This window comes from Lagopus leucura, unplaced genomic scaffold, assembly GCF_019238085.1.
Source record: "Lagopus leucura isolate 7727_CA_CO unplaced genomic scaffold, USGS_WTPT01 Super-Scaffold_100009, whole genome shotgun sequence".
NCBI lineage: Eukaryota > Metazoa > Chordata > Aves > Galliformes > Phasianidae > Lagopus > Lagopus leucura.
In genome coordinates, this window is record NW_024962266.1 from 7894845 (window position 1) to 7919506 (window position 24662).

The 24662-nt window shown below is 38.7% G+C and overlaps 1 protein-coding gene across 1 annotated transcript in view; it reads left to right on the plus strand.

The window, feature by feature from the left end:
• CRB1 (crumbs cell polarity complex component 1) overlaps nucleotides 1-24662 on the plus strand; it is a 71674-nt gene that overhangs the window by 26409 nt on the left and 20603 nt on the right. Inside the window, exons 6-10 of the mRNA XM_042874158.1 lie at nucleotides 13511-14464; nucleotides 17631-18181; nucleotides 18599-18764; nucleotides 21040-21943; nucleotides 23432-23560. Coding sequence (XP_042730092.1) covers nucleotides 13511-14464; nucleotides 17631-18181; nucleotides 18599-18764; nucleotides 21040-21943; nucleotides 23432-23560 — 2704 coding nt within the window. The remainder of the gene's footprint in view (nucleotides 1-13510; nucleotides 14465-17630; nucleotides 18182-18598; nucleotides 18765-21039; nucleotides 21944-23431; nucleotides 23561-24662) is intronic.

Here is a 24662-nt window from a genome sequence, read left to right on the forward strand (position 1 = left end):
AATGAAAAATTTGTCTTTACTCCTTTCGTCAAGATTTGCAGCATGCATGTTTATTAACAAGCAGAGTTTATGTTGGTCTTCATTACTAATTAATTATTTTAACTGCATGTCTGACAGTAGGAAATGTGTAATGTTTGCATGCCAAACCTGTATATATTCGATATGCCAGCAATATTGGCCCATATTTGGGAAAAAAATCAAGATGCTTGAGTAAATTTATTTCAGATTAAAGTATGCAGGCTGCCATTGTCTTGCTATGGCATTAAATTTAAATGGTGCAAAACCATCCATCACTTAATTCTTGTCAAGGTCACGGGTTTTATACAGTTTAGCTTTTCTCTTTACATGCTTGTTTTACATGCCTTTGAAACACCGTTTCTTACATGTTAACATCTCCAAATAACTTGTAGCAGAGAGATGGTATTCCGGTCCACCCTCAGTAGAGAACGTTATTTGGTAAACTGTTCTATGTACTTCCCACAAAATGTGTAAGTTGCTCTACTATGTGAAAGTATGCAGTTTATTTGAACTAGCATCAGCATTTTAGTACCAGTGTTGCTCTCTGTACTCTGCCTGTACCTCTTAGCCTAAAAGAGACCATGAAATACTGCATATGTGTAGCATCTGCTACACATTAACAAAATACTGGATTTAGTTGGTATTTCAACACAGTCACTAGAGCCTTCTCTGAGAGATGCTATTGCTCAAAGTATCTGTGATGAATCCCATCACGCAAAGTCCACTTAGAGCTGTAAGAGTTATGGAGAGAACAAGCACCTGGGTATTAAATACAGAAAAATAATTTGGTGATGAAGATTAGGGCTACTCTTACTTAAAAATTGCCAGTGTCTTGGAGGATTAGCTTTCACACAAGAGTCACTACATAATTTTTCATCTCAAAGTTCTGGGTTTTGCTGATTGCAGTAGTGGTCCTGCTGATGGAGCTATTTAAGTGAAAGTAGGCAGAGGAATTCCTCTTCTGCTAAAGGTTAAACACTCACCATGAATTCTGCACCCTCCTTTGACAAAAAATACATTTTACCCCAGTGTTGTGCAAAACATTCTTGTTTTCTTCTTTATCCTTAAAACACCAGCAAAAGACTTATAGACCCTTACATAAGGTTCCCATAATTCCAGTGGCCTAAATGAAATCAGTTTATAAAGCATAAAAGGCACCTCATCTAGGCTCAGAAATGTCAGTAGTAATTACAAACTTTGTTTCCAAATATAATCAATTCTTTATTTATGGTGTGAAACGTTTTTTACCCTTTTGAACTTTCACTATTCTAAGCGAAGCTATATTGTTGGCATGTTCCTTTAGAAGTAATTGCTTCTGGACTGAGAAATTGAATGTCAAGTTCCAACTTGACGTAAATTAAATAGGTTACATTAATAGTCTGGCCCATGGTAGAAGTGAGTGTTTTGGTTCTGGGTTTGACTTCAGGACACGACCCCTTGATCACACAGGTCAGCACAGATGGGAAATATTGAACAGGTACCCTAGGTTGACATGGGAAAGAAAGTGTCTTGTACTGATGTATCACAAACTGTCTGATCCATTAAAAAGAAGCAGTGTCAGACTCCACAGAGAATAAAGCTTTCTTGTCATAGGTCATTACGCTCTTCAAAAAAAAAAAAGAAGAAGAAGAAAAGAGTGTTTGGAAGGAAAATCACAGTGATGGAAATCCTCAGGGCTGTCATGCACATATAATCTTCTAAACCACCTTGATTTAACACTGACAAGCCTACATACAGGATGAAGGGATTAAAGAATCCAAACATTCTTATTTTTTACACTACAGCCATGTCTCAGATTTCTCACCTGTACCTGTTACATACAACATACAGCATTTTACATTTAAAAGAAGGTTATCACTGTAGCTGGGTCTCACACTTACGTGATCTGGTCTTAAGTAGACTTCTATTGCAGGCAGCCATGCCAGCAAGATCAAGCATTCAATGGTTCTTCAACCATTTATGGATAAAAACCATGTGAAGGTTAAGAGAAGCTTTAATTTTTTCTTTTCTTCATTTCATTTTGAAACTGGAAGACACCTCTTGAAACAATTTCATGCAACCCTCTTGCTCAAAGTAGGGTAAACTTAGGCACGCTGTATCTGCACTGGGCTCTACTGTGAAGTCTTTTCCATTGCTTTCAGGTATTTATATGCACTGAGAAGATGCCCCTGAGCCTTCTCCTCTCTATGATGAACAACCTCAGCTCTCTCAGCCTTTTCTCAGAGACATATTTTCCAAACCATTAAAGATTGTCATTATATTTTGCTGCACTTGCTCCAGTATTTCCACTTGTTTCTTTATCTGGGGAGCTTGATGTGATCTCACTGCTGCCGAGCAGAGCCAAAGGGTCATCTCCATTACCTGCTGGCAACTCTTGTCCTAATTCTCTTGTCCTAATTAATGTCCTAACAGCCCAGGAGGCTGTTGGTCCTCTTTGCTGCAAGAGTACATTGTTGAATCCCATTCAACTTGTTAGCCAGCACTGCAGCCCCTCAGCCTATGCATGGTTCAGTGCATGAGGCTGCTCCTCAGCAAGTGCAGCGTGTTGTACTTCCCTTCCCTTTGTTGAACTTCTAGAGGTTCTGAAGGTTGACATTTCTTTGGTTTGAGGTTCTTCTGAATGGGAACACAACCGTTTGATGTATCCACCACTCTTCCCAATTTTATATATGTGTATGCACGTGCATATGTATATATATGTATGTATGTATATATGTATACATACCCCAGTTTTAATCCATTTCCAACTAAAAACTCTCTAGTGCTTTTTCTTTTATCAGACTTGGGAGAATTATACTTTGCTGGCAAATAGTTATCACTGATGAGGGAAATAAAAGCATGTTTGGACAATGAATAATAAAAATAAGCTGGTTAAGTGAACACCAAAATTAATTTTACACGATATACTACATGAAAGCTCTTTTATACAAATTGTTCCCTGTAGCAATTAGCTCTTAATTATTCAGGGCTTGCCAGTGGGAGAAACAGAAGTGATAAAACCTAGTATTCTTATGTCTGCTCATTTGCACTGTTTCAAATAAACTCTGGCTAAAATAAGGCACAAACTGTTTCTGTTTAGGTACTCTGACCGATTTCTTCAGCTACATGAAGTTTAAAGAATATAAGCAAGCCTTTTACTGATTATCTGGGTGTCTATACCCTTATTTAGAAAAAAAAATAAAAAGAATTTACTTAGAAAAGGACTTCTGCTGATTTTTTGAAATACATGGATTAAGGAAAGCACACTTTCTCTGGCTGACACTGAACTCTGCACTTTCTATAAACAGTCTCATAAAAGAAAAGAAGCCTAGTACAGACAACTAATTTGTGCTGATAATTAACTGCTGGAAGTAGATTTGGTGGATCTGATTCTGATTGCTCTCCCACTGCTGTGATTCTTAGAGTCTGGCTGTTTTAAAAACACAACACCATTACAGAGTATCATAATGATCAATACTTTTATGGCTGTAGTCGCTGTAGTATGGGCACCATATTTTCTTCACAGAGAGGATTAAGAATCTGTTACTAGGCCTGTGTGTGAGGCCAGAACACTGTGTTCAGTCATTAGCTGTAGTAACAAATAGAGAAAATGAATTCAATGTTTTCTTTCAAGTATATCTGCACAACAATAGGAAGACTAGCGATATCACATACCTCTAGCATGAACTGGGTCATCCTCAAAAATGATGGCCAAAAGTCCACAGCATGCTCATACAATTTTAGCTGACGTCCATCATGTTCCCAGTGGGATGGTTATGTGACCTGGTGAAAATGACTTGTTCAGGTGTCAGGCTCCCCAGCTTCAGGACGTATTGAAAATATATGAAATCTTAGATAAACAATTTATATACGTTGTTTAGGTGAGTTTTCACACTTCAAAAGAACTAACATTGAATGGAATAAGAGAAATGAAAAAGTCGAAGGAGTATGATCTCCTGCCATTTCCATCACTATTGAATTTGATGACAGATAACAATCTAAGGTCTTCTACATCTACTGCTAGTCTATAGCAAGCCACGGCTATTTACACAGGAAAGGAAATCCACCAGGTAGAGTAATTGCCTTATAAAAAAATCGTAGAATTGGATAGCTTGAGTTAAAGTAATTGTTCTTCTGCGTTTAAAATGATAAGGATGTACAAATACATCCTATAGGAACAGAGAAACATAATTTTACAAACTATAAACAAAGATCATCTTTATACAATTTATACAGCTGTTCAGTCCACAGCTTAAAATGCACACAGTATGCATATGCACATGCTATGTATGTTCACACATACATAGTTTATATTTTTCTGTTCTCAGGTCTCCATCCCCAGTTAAGTTCTACAGGCACAATTAAAACTATGATTTTCTAGCTTGCTGGCTTTTTCAGATTCTCTTAATATTGACTGACAATGAAGTTATGTAAATACAATCACTTTTGTGCATTGTGGAGACTTGTTTTAGCAATACGAAAAACCTTGCAGATGGCTGATTATTTTCAAAGCAGAGGCTGTGCCACACCAGGCAGCACAGTGGCTGTGCTTGCCCAGCTCAGTTAAAGCAAGATAGAAGCAGCCAACAAGAGACAAGGTAGAAAATCCCTCTTACGGGGGAACCAGTCACATTTCTCAATGGAAGTGTTCATCAACTCTTTTAAAGCCCTTATGTGTTTGTAAAGGTGAAAATTCATTTGTTTTCCAATTCCAGAGTGAATCATATGCTCCAAACAGATTTTTAAGTCAATGAAACATGACCTTGTATGATCTAATTAAACAACTCAAAGGTATTGGTTGCTTTAAGATCCCTCTGGATACACTTCAGTTCAAATGCACACACATCATCTGAATGTACAAGCTCGTAAGATTACAAAAAATGCAAATCAGAGAATTAATGATTTGAGTTCAGAAATCTTTCTGCAGCAGTAGCCTTCTGAAAGTATAAAAAATGCCTGAACAAAATACACAGAAAACAGTCTGGAAATACAACAAGAAATAATTTTCATTTCCAAATATTTAATACATAACCAGATATAAAATCATCAAATTCTATGAAACTCAGTAACCATTCCAGTTTATTTTCTGAATGATGTCCTGACCTTGAGTGGAAGCCTAGATTTCTAGCATTCTTGGCCACTTAATCTCCAAAATCTTACTTGCTAAGTGAGAAATTTGTTCTTTAGTATTATCCTCTATAATCTTTCTCCACTGAAATTTTTCTTCCTTCTTTTATTTGCCCTTCTTTTTTAATCTATCATCTTTCTCCACTGTTGCCTTTCACACCCTGTGCTGTCTGTCGCTGCTCTCCCATCAGCCCTTCCTAGCTCATGTCAATGAGCTGCATGGACGTTGTTAGTGCAGCCAGAAACCCTGCTCAGGAAGGATGCTGCCCAGGAAAACCAGGCTGCCACTGTTCCATTTTCATTCTTCCCTCCATCAGTCAACCACAACAGCAGCTGCTTCTTTTACTAATATATAAAGCTGACTAAAAATAGGGAAATTAAAGGAAAATGAGTGCCATGCAGGGACATATTTCTTCACCACATTTCTCTTTACTCCAGATTCAGACCCTAATCCTACAATTGAATCCACATGGCCGGCTGTGTTAATCAAAATATGGGATGAAGGTGTAGGCTACAAGCAGCAGTTTTGCCATGCTGCCCTTCTAGGACATGGCCCCGTGCCATTCGCAGGCGATATTTTTCTGACCTCTGGCTGTGCTGCTCACACAGCCTTGCGTATGGAGCACTGCAAAGCAGGCACGTGGAAAAGGCTGCCTGATCTACTCAGAAACTAAAGCCAATGCTTAAATCGGTCGGCTGTTTCCAATATTTATAAAATAAAATAAACACACCAAATCTCACTAAACAACTAATCACCTTCATGGCTTTTTTTTTTTTTTTTTTTTTTTTTTTTTGAATGAAAACTGTTTTAGGTGTGACAAAACATGTGAAACAAGTGGAAAAACATTTCCAAGTACTTCTGCTCTCAAAAAAACTTTAATGATTGAAGAGATTAAGGGATTGGGCTTTTTAACTGCTTTAAAAAAGAAAGCATTTTTTACTGAAAATTCAAACTAGTCTATGAAGGTTCAGGCCAGCAAAATTTGAAAGGATTAAGTTACAGCATGCCATACTGAATGTGGCACATTATGAATTCCATATTCCTCAGCTAGAGTGACATATTTAATGATTAAGCCAAGTCATTGCACTCTATTTCTATTTTAATGTTTTTTTCCTAACCAGTATTAACTTCATATGTCCATTTCAAATGGCAAGAGGAAAAAAGAAGAATAGTGAATTTGTCTGCAATAAAGGAATAACTAGGAAGGTCTTGCAACTTCACAAAAAATAGAGATCTGTGTGAAAGTTATCACAATATTAAGATGCTTATTATCCTCCTGTTGTAAAGTATCCAGTTTTCCATATGCTCCAGCTCTGCCCTGTATTCTGCCTTTCATTTCAAATGAGTATTTCCTGCTAAGACAGTAACAGAAATTGCCATAGTAGGTCAAATTACTGGTCGCATTAAGTTCAGTATCCAACTGAAGGAAAATAGGAGAGTACAATCCATTTAAATACCCCTCACTTTCTCTACCATGATGTACATAAGAGAAAAATCTCCTTCCTGACCTCCATGACAACTGATTTATGCCCAGAAGCATGAATTTTAATTGGATGACATGGAGATGGTCAATTTATTGCCTTGTGCTTACTCACTGATGAACGTGCATTTCCTCCTTCGAGCAAAGAGTAATTATCTCTTTGCAATTATCAGCATAGATGTGGCAAAGTTAGAATTTCCATGATTGTCTGCTAAGACCTGGAGACCTGAAGATTATACGCACTGCTAGATCTTTTTGCTGGGTTCAGTGTTAATGAGCTCCCTCTAAAATAGTTGTTCCTGCCTAAAGCAGGATTTTGTAACAAGCATTTCCAAAACTGTAAAATGTAGGTAGAAGAAGCATTATTGCAGACTCTTTGTTTTCATCTTCCAGAAAGCATATTCTAAAGGGTATGCTACTATTTAAGTTTCTCTAACATTTACTCCCGCTTTTATTTTACACCTAGATGTGTATACATACATCTGTATTTATAAAAAGTTGGACACACCTACGGCTCAGTTGCTGGGATTTATTTTATCTAAGAAAATCACTGAGTTAAGGAAGATAAAGTTGGGAAGGAATAGATGTGCAGACGTTGCTCAGCCTCTCTGTCTAGCATAAGACAAGCAGATGTGTCACACTGTGCGCTTTTGTTAACTAACCCATTTTTAAGGACCCAAACTAGATGCTATGTCCATGGCAGAATAACTTACGGCAAGGCTTTGCTACCTTACTAGCATTAGAAATATTTTCCTAAATTCTGACTTGAATCCCCTTGATGCACTGTGACTTCCCACTTGTTTATTATGATCACAGACAACGTGTTCTCTTCTTTATTTTTATCTTTTTTTTTGGTGCTAATAGTCTGTAACGACATCCCCTTTCCTTCTCTTGTCTTGAATAGCACGACTTTTTCAGTCTCTACTCACAAGCCATATTTTCTAAACCTATGATTATTCTCATTGCTCTTCTGTGAACTCTTTCCAATTGATCCAAACCTTCCTTGCAGTGCAGTAGAACTACCAGTGAACTTGATGTTCGTGCTAAGCTATGACCAGAACTTTGTAAACAAGTGTGATTATTCCACCTTACTGGTGGCTATTCTGACCCAAGACTATCTGAACTGAATAAGTCCTTCCACAGTCTAATCCAGAACTTTTCAGACCATCACTCCAATTTTAAATTCATCTACAAAGCCAATCCTTTTCTTTAAAATACTCACATTTTGTCTTTAACTCTACATTAACAGACAACTTAATAAGCAAACTTTCTATTCCATCATCCACTCTTTTATGAAAATAACCAGAGCAGATGTAGGACAATCTCAAACCATACTCAGCAGAACAACAATTAATTTCTGATTGGAATTAAACACAATTTTTACGCCCAATTTATAGTGGCTATATATAGATCAATTTCCTTGTTTAGCATATGAAAATATCAAAGAAAATACTGTATTTATTACTCTTGTTAAAGACCTTGCAGCAATTAGAGTAAGTTACTCGACTCTACCATCTCCTGTAACTCACTTTTTCATGACACTTGTTCAAAATAACCTGCTAATGGTTCTGACATGGCTTCAGGCAGTTTGCTAAATACCCTGGTATGAGGCTTTTCATTCTTGGAGTGTCAGCAACTCAATGTTGTCACTGAGCTGTAGTAATATATGTCTACCCCAACCTGGTGACAAAGCATATGTTCATAATCTTACCTCAGAACATTTGTCAGTGTCATGTTGTAAAAGGAGGCTGAGAACTTCCAAATTTTTCTTGTTATTTCCAAAATAAAAAAGCATTATTAGTGCTACAGCTAGAGCTGCAGCACAAGACATCTGATAAGTACCTGCATAATAACTTGTCAACCTTTACTTTCTTTTGCTTAAAATTTAGTTACTTACCTTTCAAAGAGTCTGGATGACATTCCTACTCCATGATATTTGAATTCATAATATGAATAATCACTCTGTGTCACAGGCTGTAGGGAAAAGCAGTTTTCTGGGCACCACAATGGAAACAACCATGCACTGTAGATTAACCAAATCCAAAACTGTATCTTGTGTGCAGGTCTTCTGGTGAACCTAAAACTACATTTAACAGAGTCAGGAATCTCCTAATTAATGAAGAAATGAGTTGAGGGAGGGGAAGGAGTTGGTAAATACCTGTTTGCAAAAAAAATAAACATTTTCCTGGGAGTTTTCACAACTTGATCAAACCTTTGTGAACAAAGATCTGGACCACAGAGATAATTTCTCACTTAGTGATAAAATTATTTTTATATTCCGGAGTAAATAAGTCAGAAAGAGACTTCAGGATTCATTGTTGAAGTTTTAAAATGGGAAACTATCAAAAAAACAGATCTGAATGCATAACTGGTCATATGTCAGTTGGATGGTATAAACAGCAACCTGGGAAAAAGCTATCTTGCTCTGGAAGTATCCCAGTAACTGCACAGGGTTACTGCTCTAGCAATATTTTATGCAATTCATAATATAAATAAAGTGATATGAAAAAGTCTGTTGTCACAGATATAAACACTTCAATCTACCAAGCTCTATAATTATTTTTCATTCATTAAATTAGGGCCAAATCAAAATGTCTTGCTCAAGAGCTGAAGAAGAGAAATATTTCAATAAATGGTTTTTTTTTCTGTCTTCAGCACATTCGAAAATCTGCAGACGCTAATTTCTAGTAAGTGGTACAGTGAAAGTCAGTGGAACAAAAACACTTTACAAAGCAAAGAAACCAGACAAACCGTAGGTCTTTTCTGTTTCCTTACGGACATAGACAGATTTCTGAATGACAGTGACTGCAAAAAGATTGGTCTGGTTTTATAAATCACCTGAAAACCAAAGCAAATATGATCCTTAAAAGAACAAGTCCTATCAAAGAGTGACAAATCAGTTTTGAATAGAACCTCAAAATGTGACTCTCATTGAAACACCACCAGAGTTCAGTGAGAGCATACTCAGACTGAACGTTCTGAAAAGGAATGTAAGTAGAATACATATCTATTGCGTAAGCACTTTAATGAGTCTTACATTAAGCCTTGTTGATCTGGCTTGGGCAAAATACACCATCAGACTACATCAGCAGGTACAGAAGTGGAGCAAGCTAATCCTGGAACAGACGCCTTTATACCAAGCACTGCTTTGAATTTTGCAGAAACTTACTTTGTGGACTGCATAAATGCTAAACCAATTTTTTTTACTTCAGAAAAAGATGGTTGCAACTAGGATACAGGTTTACATCACTTTAATGACAATGTTTACAGGTAAATATTTTCTTTTTGTGTACTAATATGTGCACTTAGGCTGTATAGAACACGTCACAGCTGTCTGTCCAGACTGCTTGCTTGTACTTGTGTGGTATTTATTAAGTGTCAAGGAACAGGAAAGAAATTTCTAACTAAAGGTGTGTATGAAAAGTGTAATTAGGATAACAGTTCTATATCGGTTTAGTAGAAATGAAAATTGGAGGTGTTTAGTAGAAAGCAGGCTTGAAAAATTGCTTTTGTCATTCTGCTTCGGTAAGAAAAGCTTTTCTGCTAAATTTGAGGCAGATAGTTTAAGAGATTAATAGGTAGAGAACAGCTACCCTGTAGTAGTAGTAGGTGAAACAAAGTGACAAAGCTATGAGTGCTGTTTTCCAACAGTCAAAGGGGCTGCTTCACCTCTGTTTTGAATGAAACTTCGTAGGAGGAAGAAATACTTATTACCTATAGAAATAGGATAAAAAATATTCTCAATATATTTTCCTATATTCACCTATATTTTCATATATAAGTGGGCATGTAACATATTTAGAAGAGAAAATGCTGAATGGCTTCATTTTAAAAATACAAATACGTTTAGCTGAGCAAATGTATGCAACTCTGAAAAAACAGTTCCTCACAGTTGCTTTTCAGAATTTGTTTTTTTACATGCTATCTTCTCCTCCAACCTGAGCTATTTGAACTGCTTATACAGCTCTATAAATATTGGCTAATCCTTTTATCTAGAGTGCTTTTATCTTGAGTGACAGTGGTCTTTGCTTGCATAGCAGTTGGCAGATAACAAGCAGTATCAACCACCCAGCTTGTAAGAACAGCTGATTTATTTATTCCTGATATGAAAAAAATGTTTTGCTTACTTTTTGCTGACCTATATTTATGTTTCCGTTTCTGTTAATCCTTTTATGAAATATCAGCCATTTGAATCTGTGTTTATATGTATGTACAAACAGTATGTATATAGGTACCTCCAAAATCATTATTTCACAACATATTATAAATGTAATTACTTTAAAAATAAGCATTTGTATTCTGACACTGAAACACTTATGAAAATGCACGTAATGAAGTCATGCTGTGAAAATCACTTTGCAGTTAGAAACTGATGTTTTCACATTCTATGGGAAAATAACACACCAAAAACAGTGTGTCTCCATTTTAAAAACTGCTGCTGTGTCTTTGTTAGACACCAATATTCGTGTTATAAAAGTGTTATCTAAATTTAAAGACAGAAAGGTATACGATTTCCAAACAAGTTTAGCACATTCATGAAAACTTCTCATTAATTTTACTTTTAGTGTGGTGAGGTAGAGAATGACACAGACACTGAAGTTTGCATTGGGCTTGGTCCATGCATGTTTCAGCTGCCTGTGGACAAGTCCCTCCTATAACGTGCAGCTCAGAGCACGGGCTGCAGGCAGAAGTGCTGCCTTGCCGGGGCTTGGAATACTGAACAAATGCATGCAGAGTGGAATATGCAGCAGTAGAGTTGCTGGGCAGGCACCATTGCATGCCATTCACTTGGTTGATCTTTTTAAATGGTGGGCTTATATTTTTTTGTCTATGAAAGGTTTAACAGTAGCCCCCAGTCTATAAATCCTTACATTCGCTCTGATCACTCTGAGGCTCAATAGCAAACCTAAGTACAAACCTGATCCTAGTGCTTTTAGGAATTAATTTTTCTCTCTGACACAAAAACCCAATGAGACCCATATTTCTACAGCTGTCACAGTAAGACCGAGCAGTCTACAAGACCTGTGGACACATTGCTCTGGATGTCAAAGCAGGAGATGTACTAAAACACTGACTGAAACAGGAAACAGCTCACGGTGACTTCACTTTTCATATACCAGAGCAGTAAAAGCAGGACAAGTCGCTAACACAGAAATTGCCATAAACCGGGCAAAGCAGGCATTGTTCTGGCCCGCAGTCAGAACAGGTTTGGGAAGTGCACATCACTTTGGGAAAGTCAGTCCTGATGATTCATATTTCTGCCAGATGCCACTACACATTAAGGTATACAGACATCACATGTTGGAATAAATATAAGCCTGGCTGGAAAGCAGAGAGACTGCTGCGGTATAACCCTGCTGTCAGACCAGGGAGGGCACGGTGGTGTTTGATACTCTGAGGCTTCAAGCGGAAACTGTGTGCTGTAATAAAAGAGAACACTGTAATGAGGAAGATCTCTGCTAAGAGGGCCTTTTACATATGTGCTGTGACCACTTCACTTTGCCTAATCTTTAAAACAATCTCAGCCAACTCTGAGTTCCCTTCTGGCTCTCTCATAACTTACCTCTCTCTAAGATGGGTCTAGTTACAGCTGTGATTGAGTAAAGTGGACAGGCAGGGAATTAGCCTTAGTAGATAAATTTATCTGCTTCTATCTGAATCTATTCGTTGTGGCTGAATGCTGCTCTGTAATTTTCCATGAAAAAATGACTGTATTTTGCTATAAAAATAAAAGCCCTGTGAATCTGTAAGTAAAATTAGGTGTGGTGCCTAGTACCTGGCTATGGCTCTGTGAGCCTCATCTTACCCACTGAGGTAACCTGCAGGCACCTCATATGGTGAGCGAGCAAGAAGATGCTGAAGGCAATTCTGCTGCAGGGACAGACATCATTGTGCTTATAAATTACTTTATGCTGTTGAGAATTTACAGTTATCTTTCAAGCTACTATTTCATATTCTTATCTAGAACAGTGCAAATATTAAGGGTTGTACTTTGCATAAGTTTTCAAAAAAGCAGTTGGATATATTTTGAATGCTTTCAAGACACGAAAGATGTTTTCTCCGATTCATTTCACACTTACTAGCACAACAACACATCATCAGTAGAGTAAAACTAACCTGTCTCACGATGGTCTAAACCCAGCTCATGTTCCCTATTAGTGGGTGAACAATCCAAGTGCTCCCGAGAAAAGTTACTATAGTTATTATTTTGTAGATGGTCAGTAGTCCAGATTAATAAGCTGATGAGCAAACAGATTTGTCTTCCTTTGTGCAGCCTGACCCAGTATACGTACTTGGGTCACAACCTATCAAATCGCAGTGAAGGTAAAATGAGCTCTACTTTTATCCTGTATACCAAAAACCAAGCACCATCTGAGAGAAGAGGAAGTAGGAGGCAGCATCACTCATGCTTTAATTGCCATCCCTGGGGTATTTGGGGAGATGATTTGTTCCTCTTTTCTTACTTTACAGTTTGAAAATAGTAGGGGTAAAGAATGTTCCACTGGAGATACACAATACCAGGAATATTTTTCTGGATCACATGGGTTCAGACCCCTCCAACTACTTCTCTCACATCCTTCTTGTCTCAGTCTGAGATCATAACTGATGGGCCAGAAGTCACCTCTGCTTTTCTTTTTTTTTAGGAGATATGAGATCTGTTGTTCATTTGTAAGAAACTACAATATGCATCTACTCCTGAAATGTGACAACTGCACATTCATTGTGGATGTGGTGCATCTTAGCCAGATCTCTGATAGAATGCAGGGTCAAGCTCCAGCAGCTCCCTGCTCAATCTGTGAATTTCATTCTTAAGTTAAAGATGATTTAACAGAGCACACGTTCTTAAAAACACCGTTCTGGGCTCTAGTTGCTCAATCCAGAATCTCCAATTCTTTGTTCTTTAGGTATTCACTGTGATGAAGACATCAATGAATGTCACATGAACCCTTGCCAAAATGGTGGCATCTGTGAGAACTTTCCTGGGAATTACACTTGCCATTGCCCACCTGCAGACAAAGAAGGGATTTTTTACGGCGGCTGGAACTGCACAGAAATCCTCCATGGCTGTACTGATCAACAATGCCAAAATAATGGAATATGTATCCCGCATTTAAAAAATGGCCATCATGGATTCAGCTGCATATGCTCACCTGGATATACTGGAATACACTGTGAAACTGTAACTACATTTTCTTTTCAAGGAAATGGTTTCCTTTGGTTGAAGAATCCCACAACCACTAAAGAGGAATTTTCCTATAATATAAACCTGAGGTTTCAGACTGTGCAACCGTCAGCCTTTCTATTTTATCGAGGAGAGAAAGACACATTTGTGAAGCTGGAGTTACTGAATGGCTACTTACATTTGTCCGTGCAAGTCAAAAACCAGCCACGGGCTCTTTTGCATATTTCACATAATGTCAGTGATGGAGAATGGCATTCAGTGGAGGTAACCTTGGCAAGAGCTGTTACTCTTAATTTACTTGACAGCTCTTGTGCAGAATCATGTGTCAATAAAACTTCTGCTATGATAGATAATGATCACGTGAGGCTTGCATTTCAGAGCACATTTTTGGGCAGCTTACCAGTGGGGAACATTAGCAGCAGCTCTCAGCTTAACATCAGTAATATACATTCTACACCTTCATTTGTAGGCTGTCTTCAGGATATTGAAATAGACTTGAATGTTATTACTCCAGAGAATGCATCACCTGAATCCTCTTTAAACGTCGAGACAGGATGCAGGAAGAAGGACTGGTGTGAAAACCACCCCTGCCAGAACAGGGGCCGCTGTTCCAACCTGTGGCTGAGTTACCACTGTGACTGCTACCGGCCATACGCGGGGCCGAGCTGCAGAGCAGGTAAGAGCATGTGATGCCGTCAACGCTGTCAGGGGGTGTTGAAAACATAACCTGGCCTCGGGGGTGAGCCAGCATGACCCTAGGGATCTCTGGAACTTATTGCCCACCGGTAAGAAGGCACAAGGGGTTAGCAGTAGCACATGATCATTATTTTCTAGTTATTTTCCAAGAAGGCTGCTTTTCAGCTTGACAAAAAGTCAGGCCAAACTGGGGGATTCTACTCATCCAGTTTTTAAATCTTCTTAGCACTCCATAAACTCTGGAAAACTGCAGTTCACAGGAGGTTATGCGCTCCGAGTAAAATTTAGAAAGCAACCGAGTCACTTGGAGTCGAAGTCTTATTTTCAAAGCATTCTTTCAGAATTTTATCCTCTCTAGGCTGACATAAAGAAACTCATTTAAGGCCATGAAAGGCCAGCAAAGCACTGCAAGTTAAAAAAAAATACATACAGATTCCAATTTTACAAAATGAACAAGATTATCCTATTAACTTAATCTGATTAGCCTGAGGAGAATCCAGGTCCTCGTAGGCCGTTCCTTCTCAGCCAGGTCCTGCACAGCTCCGGGCAGTGACTAACGACGGGCAGTGACTAACGAGGGCTGTGCTACCAGAGAACTGCTGAGGGCCAGAAGGAGACGTGCCCATGTGTTAGCGAGCAGAAGAGCACATGTCAGAACACAGCCTCTTTGGCAGTGAAGCAGGGATTCAATAGCTGGCAGTGCCTGTAGCGCATTTCCTGCTACAAGTGATCGTTCTAAGCATGGGCTGAGACAAAGCGGGAGGACACCAGCAGGTCCCCTGCTGTCCCACATTCATGCTGGAGCAGCAGCAAGTAGCCCTCTGGAGCTGAATAAAGCACATCTCAGGAGCACCAACAGTGCTGTGGTCAGATGAGAACAGACAGACTGTACTGGTGTGGGCTGGCACAGCCAGGACAGTCCACTGCCTTACCGCAGCTGAATGGCTGGGCCCAGGGGCTTGCCGGCGGCACTGCTGCAGAAAGCTGTGGCTTGAAATGCACTTCAAAATGTTTAAAGACAGTTTCATTTTGTATGCTATACTTGATAGGTATCAATACTTTTCAATAGCGTTTTTTTCCCTTATTGCAAAATGACAAAGTCTGAGAGGTAATTGTAACAGACTTCTTTGAAGTCTAGCTGTAATTTATCCAAAGGTTTGGAAAGCAACTTTGGAGTATAGGACAACATCTGGTAAATATGTTGGCCTTCTTATATGAAGTGAAATTAAAACCAGTCAGGGCCAGGAGAGGCTTATGCTGGCATTACAACTGTTCAGAATGATTAGAAAGCAAGCTTTTTTTTTCTTTTTTTTTTTTCCTCTCTGCTGACCACAGCATTCTTTGCAGTGTGTGGCACCATGCCACTTTGATACATAGGTTCTAGATATACGCCATTTTTAAAAGACTGTGGCAGGTAGCTTAAAAAGCAGAGTGGGGGAGACGTGTGGCAAAGGATAACATAAGAAATGCTAGCGTCTTTTTGAAGAAAAGTTGCTGCCAAGTATTTAATTGACAAGAGGCAATATTTTCTCTACATACACAAAATAACAAACAGATGTTGACTCATTTTGATCAGCATCCAGATGTTGTGACCCAAGAGGTTAATGCTAACCAAGGTGATGCTAGCCATCTCATCAAGCAGAAGATCAGACTGATGATATATATATGTATATATACATCATCTGTATATATACGTATTTATAAATAGAAATACAACAAAATGATTGCAAACATGAAATACCTTTTTGAGAACTAACGGTAACTAATTCCAGCAGAAATTTTATTTTTATCTACACGAAAATATAGTTCAGTCTGTAGAATGACCTTATCAAGAGGGTATATCTGAAGAAGCTTCATGCCTCAAAACACCCATTGCAACAAATAATTATTTCTATAGGCCAGACTTTTCAACACATAGATTTAGAAACAGAGGTAATGTTACTCTTAGTACTAAAATTTTTGAAATTTGATTTATGAAACTGTTTATGAACAACGAAGGGATTTATTGCTTCCAAATAAATGCCAAATAATACTACTGTGCCACATGGTAGTGCAGTGTGATTACTAAAGGTCTGCTAGGATCTTCACATTTTCATGGCTTTTTTTAATGTAGTCAATTAAAAAAAGTGCTGCTGCAGGCAGCAACTTGACCTATGAGGTCTCACTCGAGGAGTTTTACAGTGCAAAAGGGAACTGACTGTTCAGCTATGTGAACATTTAAAAAAAAAAAAAAAGCTTGGTTTATTCTTTCTATGAATCTGATATATTAAAAAATCGCTCTTGAAAGTGTTTAGGCAGGAAGTCTATAATACCAAGGACAAGATCATGAAACGTGAAGTATAAAAATAGAAACACTTTGTTGTGCTTTAACGAGATGATTCATCAGAATAAAATACGCTTTGGACTACATATTTTATATCCTTACGAGTCTGAAAATCATTACTGAAAATAAAGAGTAAGGCAGAGAGACAGATGGTTTTGGTTTAATCATTTTAATTGATAAGCCCAAAAAAATAAAAAGGCTCACTCAATCCTAGCTCATTTTTCCCCATGACACAGTAGCATTATAAGCACTCAGGAGTGAGCAGAACTCATATTAGAACTTACTGAGTCTGTTGAAAAACCTGTGCAAGACAAAATAGGTGTGCTATCTGTAAGTGTTATACAAGAGGGTTGTGCTAAGCAGCTTCTGACAATACAACATAAAAAATCAATGAAGCTCAAGAATTATATAAACTTCCCTTGTCATTAGAGAATCAAAAGAAATAGCTTCTTTTCTAAATGATTTTTCTGATGACCAATCCTGGAAAATGTAGAAATTTGTCCTTAAACTGTTTGCAAACACAGTATCGCATGGAGCTTGATAAAGGGGAAAATTGTGCACAGTAATATAACATCTGGTCCTGTACTGGGGCCTAAAGTTACAGCCATGGAAGCTGACAGGAGTTTTGGAATAGAAGCTATTTATGGCCAGAACAAGTCTTTATTCATCCATAAATACCAGCACATCTTACTGCCATAAGTAAAGTATATAATCAGAAGTAGCTATTTGATCATTATACTGGTTCCTTTGTCATTTAGCCCTGACTATTCTATTTTTCCTCTTCCTTTCCTTTTTCACCTTTTCTCCTGTTGCTAATCCCAAGAGTATATTCCAGGTCGATTTGGATCTGAGGACTCCTCAGGCTATGCTGCTTTTTCTGTTGATGCTACTGAGAATGAAAATCTGAATATATCCATGTTTGTCCGAACTCGCAAATCTTCTGGCTTGTTACTGGCTTTGAGAAACAGTACCTGTCTCTATGTAAGAGTCTACTTGGAAGATGGGAAACTCACGATGTTAGCTCCAAATTCCATGAAGCTATTAGGGAAACATCCTATAAATGATGGAAATTTCTACCTAATAACATTAAAAATAGAACCAAATATGTTGGAATTATTCCAATCCTCTCAATACTTAGGCTTTATTTCTACTCCACTACTAACCACCCAAAGTAAGGACTTTCTTTACATCGGAGGCCTACCAGATAACAGAGAAACTGATAGAAATGGTGGGTATTTCAAAGGCTGCATCCAGGATGTAAGAGCGAATAACCAGCCGCTGGAATTCTTCCCCCTCACCAATTCACTGAATTCTTTTATCAACCGAACCCTGATCAACGTCACCCAAGGCTGCAGTGGTGACAATCTCTGCAAGGTAAGAATGACATTTTCATTTCATTTTCATGTTTTTGTCGTGTGGAATTAAAAGACAAAACAAAACAAAACAAAAAAACAACGTAATTTTTTGTACAATATATAATGATAATATCTTAGCAAAATATGTAAAAATGCTAGAAAGAGCAGATTTTGATATGTTTTGATAAAGCAAAGTTATGATAAATATGATGAATAGTATCAGCAAAATGTACTGGCATAGAAGAAAATGAAAATATTTTAAGGTTGCAATACTATTGTTCACAAATTATTAAAATGTTCTGTGCAGTCTTAGTACTAATTGCTTTCCATTGGATATAAACAGAATTTTCCTTCTCGACAAAAAGTCTACATTCCTAGAGTTGTGAGTCCACCAAGATTGATTCACGCTTTGATTATCTCTTCTCTTTCCCCATAGTCCAGTCCTTGCCACAACGGTGGTGTATGCTATTCAATCTGGGATGACTTCACTTGCACATGTCCCCCTAACACTGCAGGAAAAGCTTGTGAGGAAGTTAAGTGGTGTGAGCTTGGGCCCTGCCCTCATGAAGCACAATGCAAGCTGGTGCACCAAGGATTTGAATGTAGGTAAATTTCAGTTATTCCTGTCATTTTTGGAAATTAGAAACAATTGATCAGCATTTCTTAAAACTAAATATTCACTTATTTAAAAATTCAATGGTATTTCTATATTATGTAGGTTGCTCTGAATGTAATGCCTCCTATTTTATTTTCATGGAAATGACAACAGCTACAAAGAGGATAGTAACAGAGGATAGTAACAGTATTTAACAGAGCAAATTCTTGCCTACAAAGCACCATTCTGCAACACAGTCACCATCAGTAGCTGTGAATTTTCACCAGTGATGAACAAGAGCCTGCATGATGCACTTGTGAAAATCTGCACCAGTTGAGGTGACCCACTGTCACTGCCACCACTGCTGAAATGCACCACCACTTCATTGCACTCTCATCAACTGTTTGGTCTCCCTAAATGTTCAGCAAACATCAGTGAATGTCAGTAGGTGCCATTTTTTCCCTGCATGGAAGAATTCAGGGACACACCTTTGCTTCCTAAACACTTCCATATCAGATGCCATTTTGTCTGACTTCCTCTCTGCTGCTGTCTGTTGCACAGAAAAAAAAAAAAAAAATGTAATGGGATGTGGGCAGGAAGTTTCAACCTCTACAGTGATATTACCAATATCTGCCTCTGACATCACTAGCAAAAGGAATAAAATAAGAGGCATTACTTTTGGAGCAGCCCCATATAATAACAGAAATAACAATAATAATAACAATTGTAAGTTCTATTAATGAGAATATCCTGGCATATCAGCATCAGAAATTTTCAACTAGACCCAACGATGCAGGCACTGATGTTTACATAACCTTTGCTTTTGACTTATCCGCGAGAGCATGCCAAAGTTGTAGAACAGATTGCTACATTGCCTGACTGTAAGGGTACCCTACATCCCTGCACTGCAAAGAGATAAGACAACATGCAGTGTTGGATCAACTTAGGATGTTCTCCATCCTCCTGAAGATAAAAGCTACATTATATAAATTGCATCACTTGATATTCTTCAATGTTTAATACCTTTGTAGAAAGTCACCTTAACACCAGCTGTACGGTTATTAAATTAGTATCTTGGCAAGAAGCAGCATGCCAAGTGGTCTATTTGTTTGAAAACTGATAGCCATTAACTGACTGAACATTAGCCAGCCTGCACATCTTTCCTTCTCTTTCTTTCTCCTTACCACCCTGAACTGGAGGAGAATATAACAAGCAAGTAGGGATTTTCAAGCCACGTTTTCTCTTTTTGCTACCAAAGTCCAAACGATGCTATGAAGGAAGAGAAATATACACAGAGTCTGCTAGAATGGTTGATTCTTAGGAATGAGAAGGTTCGTCACCAGAAGATTACTATCGTGGGCAATTTGCATGCAGATCAATATGGTGCTGTTTTCACTGAGATTGTTAGAATCAGCACTGCAGCACTTGTAAATATTTACAGCTGTAATTAAAATAATTATGCCTTCTCAAATACACATATTTAATGCTGGCATCAAATATGTTCTCTCAAAATTCACTTTTGCATTTTAGGAAAACGTGAACTCCAACTATACAAAAGAAAATCAAAGCAACAAACCAAAACCTAATCATAAAACACACACAAAAACACACACACAAATCACACAAGAAGAAACAGAGAGAAAGCTTCTACAAGAAGATGATGCAGGGAGAGTCTAATAACAACAAAAACTTATACTCAGTGGCACAAATGATGGTAAAAACTTCTTCCCAAATACTATCTAGAGAACACTGGTACAGTTACATTAAGTCAAATTTGGCTACATGTGTAAGCCCGTATAAAGCAACTGAGCACCTAAGGCAAACCAGTGCAGCACCACTGGCTGGTAACCTGGTCTTTAACTATTATTTCTTTGCTAAGTGCTTATTCTGGGCTACCCTCACAAGAAGAAGCAAGGTTCAACTCTTATCTACGCTTCCGTACTTAGATCAGCTCACTGGTTTTAGTAGACCTACTTCTGATTTACATTACAGTAAATAAAGCCAGAGACATTGGGTAAGGGTCGCTGTCCCCCTTCCCTCATTAAAGGGAAATGAGCTGGAAGCTGTAGGATTAGGATTTCAGGTAGCACTGCTCTGTAATCTTTGCAGCCATAAGAGGCAAGCAAGGATAACTGGGATACTGATGGAATTGAATTGCTTTTTAGTAGAAACAAAAGGATTTAAGTGATGGGGATCATGGAATCTTCATCTCTCTGAAGAGATACTGTCCAGGTGGACTGGTTTAAAGCTGGCCTGGTTTCTCAATTATTATCTTTGCACAGGTCTCACTAATGCAGTGTTTAGCGGCCGAAGCAGCGCTATATTTTACAGAAGCAACGGGAAAATCAGCAGAAGCCTCACCAATATCGTGTTTGGCTTTCGAACTAGGGACACAAATGTGATACTGCTATATGCGGAGAAGGAGCCTGAATTTGTTATCATCAGCATTCACAACTCCAAACTGGTCTTCCAACTGCAAAGTGGCAACAACTTTTACATGTTGACTCTCACTAGCTCACTGACTGTGAGTGATGGGAAGTGGCACCAAGTGATGGTCTCCATGCTGGAGCCCCTGTCTCAGTTCTCGAGGTGGCACATGAGTCTTGACAACAAGGACACTGCAACCAGTACAGCTGCTACAGGAAGTCTCAATTTTCTACAAGAAGAGGCAGATATCCATGTGGCTGACAAGGCTTTTGACAATTTGGATGGCCTGCGAGGATGCATGAGCACCATAGAGATTAGTGGAATTTATCTCTCCTACTTTGAAAATGCTGATGTCCTGACTAAAAAACCTCAAGAGGAACAATTTCTCAAAATATCTGCAAATCCTGTTCTTACAGGCTGCTTGCAGGAGGATGCCTGCAGCTCAGAGCCCTGTATACACGGGGGGACGTGTGAAGACTTGTACACCTCCTATCGCTGCATGTGTCCCCCAGGGTGGGCAGGCACCCATTGCGAGACCAACATCGACGAGTGCTTCTCCAACCCCTGCATTCATGGAAACTGCACGGATGGGATCAGCTCTTATGAGTGTGTCTGTGAACCCGGCTACACAGGGTTGAACTGTGAAGAGGACATAGACTACTGCCGTGGCCACCAGTGTGCAAATGGGGCCACCTGCATAGATGGGATTAATGGATATTCATGTCTGTGTGCTGGTAACTTTACTGGAAAGCTTTGCAGGTAATACAGACTAGGTAGGTCCACATGAATTTTTTCAGGTCTCACCTGAGATTGTTACACCACTGATGCTTCCATTTAAATGCACATCTAATAAACTGCACATTACAGACCTGTACATTATAAGATACGCATCTAGTTATATACTAACTGTGGCTGTACAATTGATGTAAAAAGTCTGCAGTACAGAAAGCCATAGAGATCAGTTAGATATGGACAAAGAGAGTGGAAAGGCACCAGACAGGTTTCAGAGAGGTGGGGAGCAAGACAGAGCTCTGCTGCCAGCCTGAAACATACAACTCCTCACTGTCAGCATTACAAGTCAGCTGGATAGCTGAGGTAGATGCATTGCAAGGATTCTGAAAACGTTTTGAATCTCTGAAACTATGTTTTATCAGAATAACAGCAAACTAGTGAAAGTCTTAGTGGGTGGGTAAGAGAAACAAGTAGAGAAGAGTTTGTAAAAAACTTTTTTTCCCCACCCATAGCATGTTTGCTGGGTGTGTCTTTTCCTTCTAGGCTTCTCTCAGCCCAGCAGTTCTGCTGGCTGTAGCACCACACTGCCCACTCTATGCATCACATCTGCTGATCTCACTGTACTGCTTACAGTTCCTCCCAGACAATCCACTGTGAGGGGAGCAAGCCCTCCCTTCACTTACCCTTCTCTTCACATTGTATGTTTCTCCCTTCTGAGAGGGCAAAGATATTAAACAGCTAATTTCTACAGCTACCACAGCTAAGAATCTCTTTCCTCTAATTTAATTTTTAAGTGAAAGTCCCTAAACAATTATACCTTTTTATATTCTTACCTACTACCAGCAGTTGGTTATTTTCATCATACAGTCATGTTGGTCTGAATGTAAGGATTTTTTTTTTTTAAGAGATTAGATTCAAGAAAAAGTGTTAGTTTTTCAAACATCCTTCTACTCTTTGCAGCCACATGCTGCAACGTGACACCCAAGCTGTTGTGACCCTGGGGTTGGTGGCAGAACTTAGTGCATCCTTGAGAAAGCAACTTCAAATTCAGGTAGTTAAGTAAGTGGACCCAAACACACTGTGCAGTCCTAGGCACCAGCTCTGCCTTTGTGTAGTGTTGGCACCCACCCTCCACAGCCCATCCCTCACCATGCAGGCATGGCCAGCCCCAGACACCTGCCTGTGAGTGCACACAGGCACGGGGTTTTCCTACGAGGGAGAGAACCAGGGAGGCAACAAGTTGTGTGTGTATCTCCAGAACTGTGTGGTCATCCATGGGTAAAATATGATGCCTCCCCTGTTTGCACTGGATGGCATTTGCCAACAGGAGCGCAGCTCTCACTGTTCAGATACTAGCAGTGGTAAGTTCTGCATTCAAACAACAAATTTGCAAGGTAGATCTAAACATTTTCTGCTAACGCGATGGACTAGACTCAGGAAAAGTGAGAACACGGCATTCAGAAGTGAACAAGGAGAGAGCAAATAACAGCTGTCATTGCCTTTCTATTTATCCAGGTATCGAAGATTACCCTATACAGTTTGTGGGAATGAAGACAGAAATCTCACCTGTTACAATTATGGCAACTGTACTGATCTTGGAGGCAAGCTGGCCTGCATGTGCCTGCCAGGATTTGTTGGAGAACGGTGAGATGCTTCACTTTATGGAACAGTTCTTACAAAAGTCATTCCAAGGGTTTGCCATCCATAGGGAAATTACTCTCCTGCAGAAATACAGAAAAAGCTGGTTGTCAAGTGCAGTAGTTCTTTGCTCGAGGGCCTGAAAGTATAACAGTCTTACTTAGGCAAAAATTACAAATTAGCTCAAGAGGGGTCAGTCCAGTACAGCACCACTAATGCCAGTACAAGCCTTTATTTCTTAGTGAGTGTTGTACAACTCCTGCTCTTTGGATTCAATGCCAAAGTTGTATGTAGGCACACTGGAATGTTATTTTTCTGTATATCTATAGGCACACATAAACACATATATCCTATTCATATATGTATAAAAATTAGCCAGAATACATGCTGACACATAAATAAGCCAAGCTGTCCTATTTTCACATGTATCCATTGTAAATAATCTATTCTCCTACAGGGATAAAATGATGTGAAATATGTGGAAGTGTTATTTTCTTTACCGAATGCCAAAATATGAAAAAAGAATTATTATTTAAAATAAAAGTTGAGAAATACTTCTTACATATTATAGTATGAAATAGAAGGGGCCATCCCAATTTGTATCTTGTAGCAGTTCGCTGCATGATTTCTTACCACTTGTTGATTCTCTACAAACACCTCTGCAGCAGGGAGGTCTGAAGGTCTCAGTGCATAAGGTGTTGTAAAAACATAAGAGGACATCATCCCAATCATAATATGGCCTGAAGTAATGGCAAATTTCTAAATAGTAAGAAAAGGTACACAGAACATAAACAGAAAACTAATGACTTTCACTTGCAGTGCAATTAACATTACATCAGAGTGCAATATCCAAACATTCAGCAGGACCAAGCTGTGCTGGCTTTGCAAACACAAAGCAGTGTTTCAACAAATGGTTTTCATTCTTTCAAAATCTGCTTAATTCACTGACTTCGTGGAACCTGCACAGTAAACCAAAAAGGACAGATGAAATGAAAATTTCCACCCACTCATTGCACAATGTAGTTGGCTGACACATCTGCGCTGTACTCTTTAACTCAGCCAGAAGGCCTGCATGCCACACTAAAAAAAAAAAAAAAAAAAAAAAAAA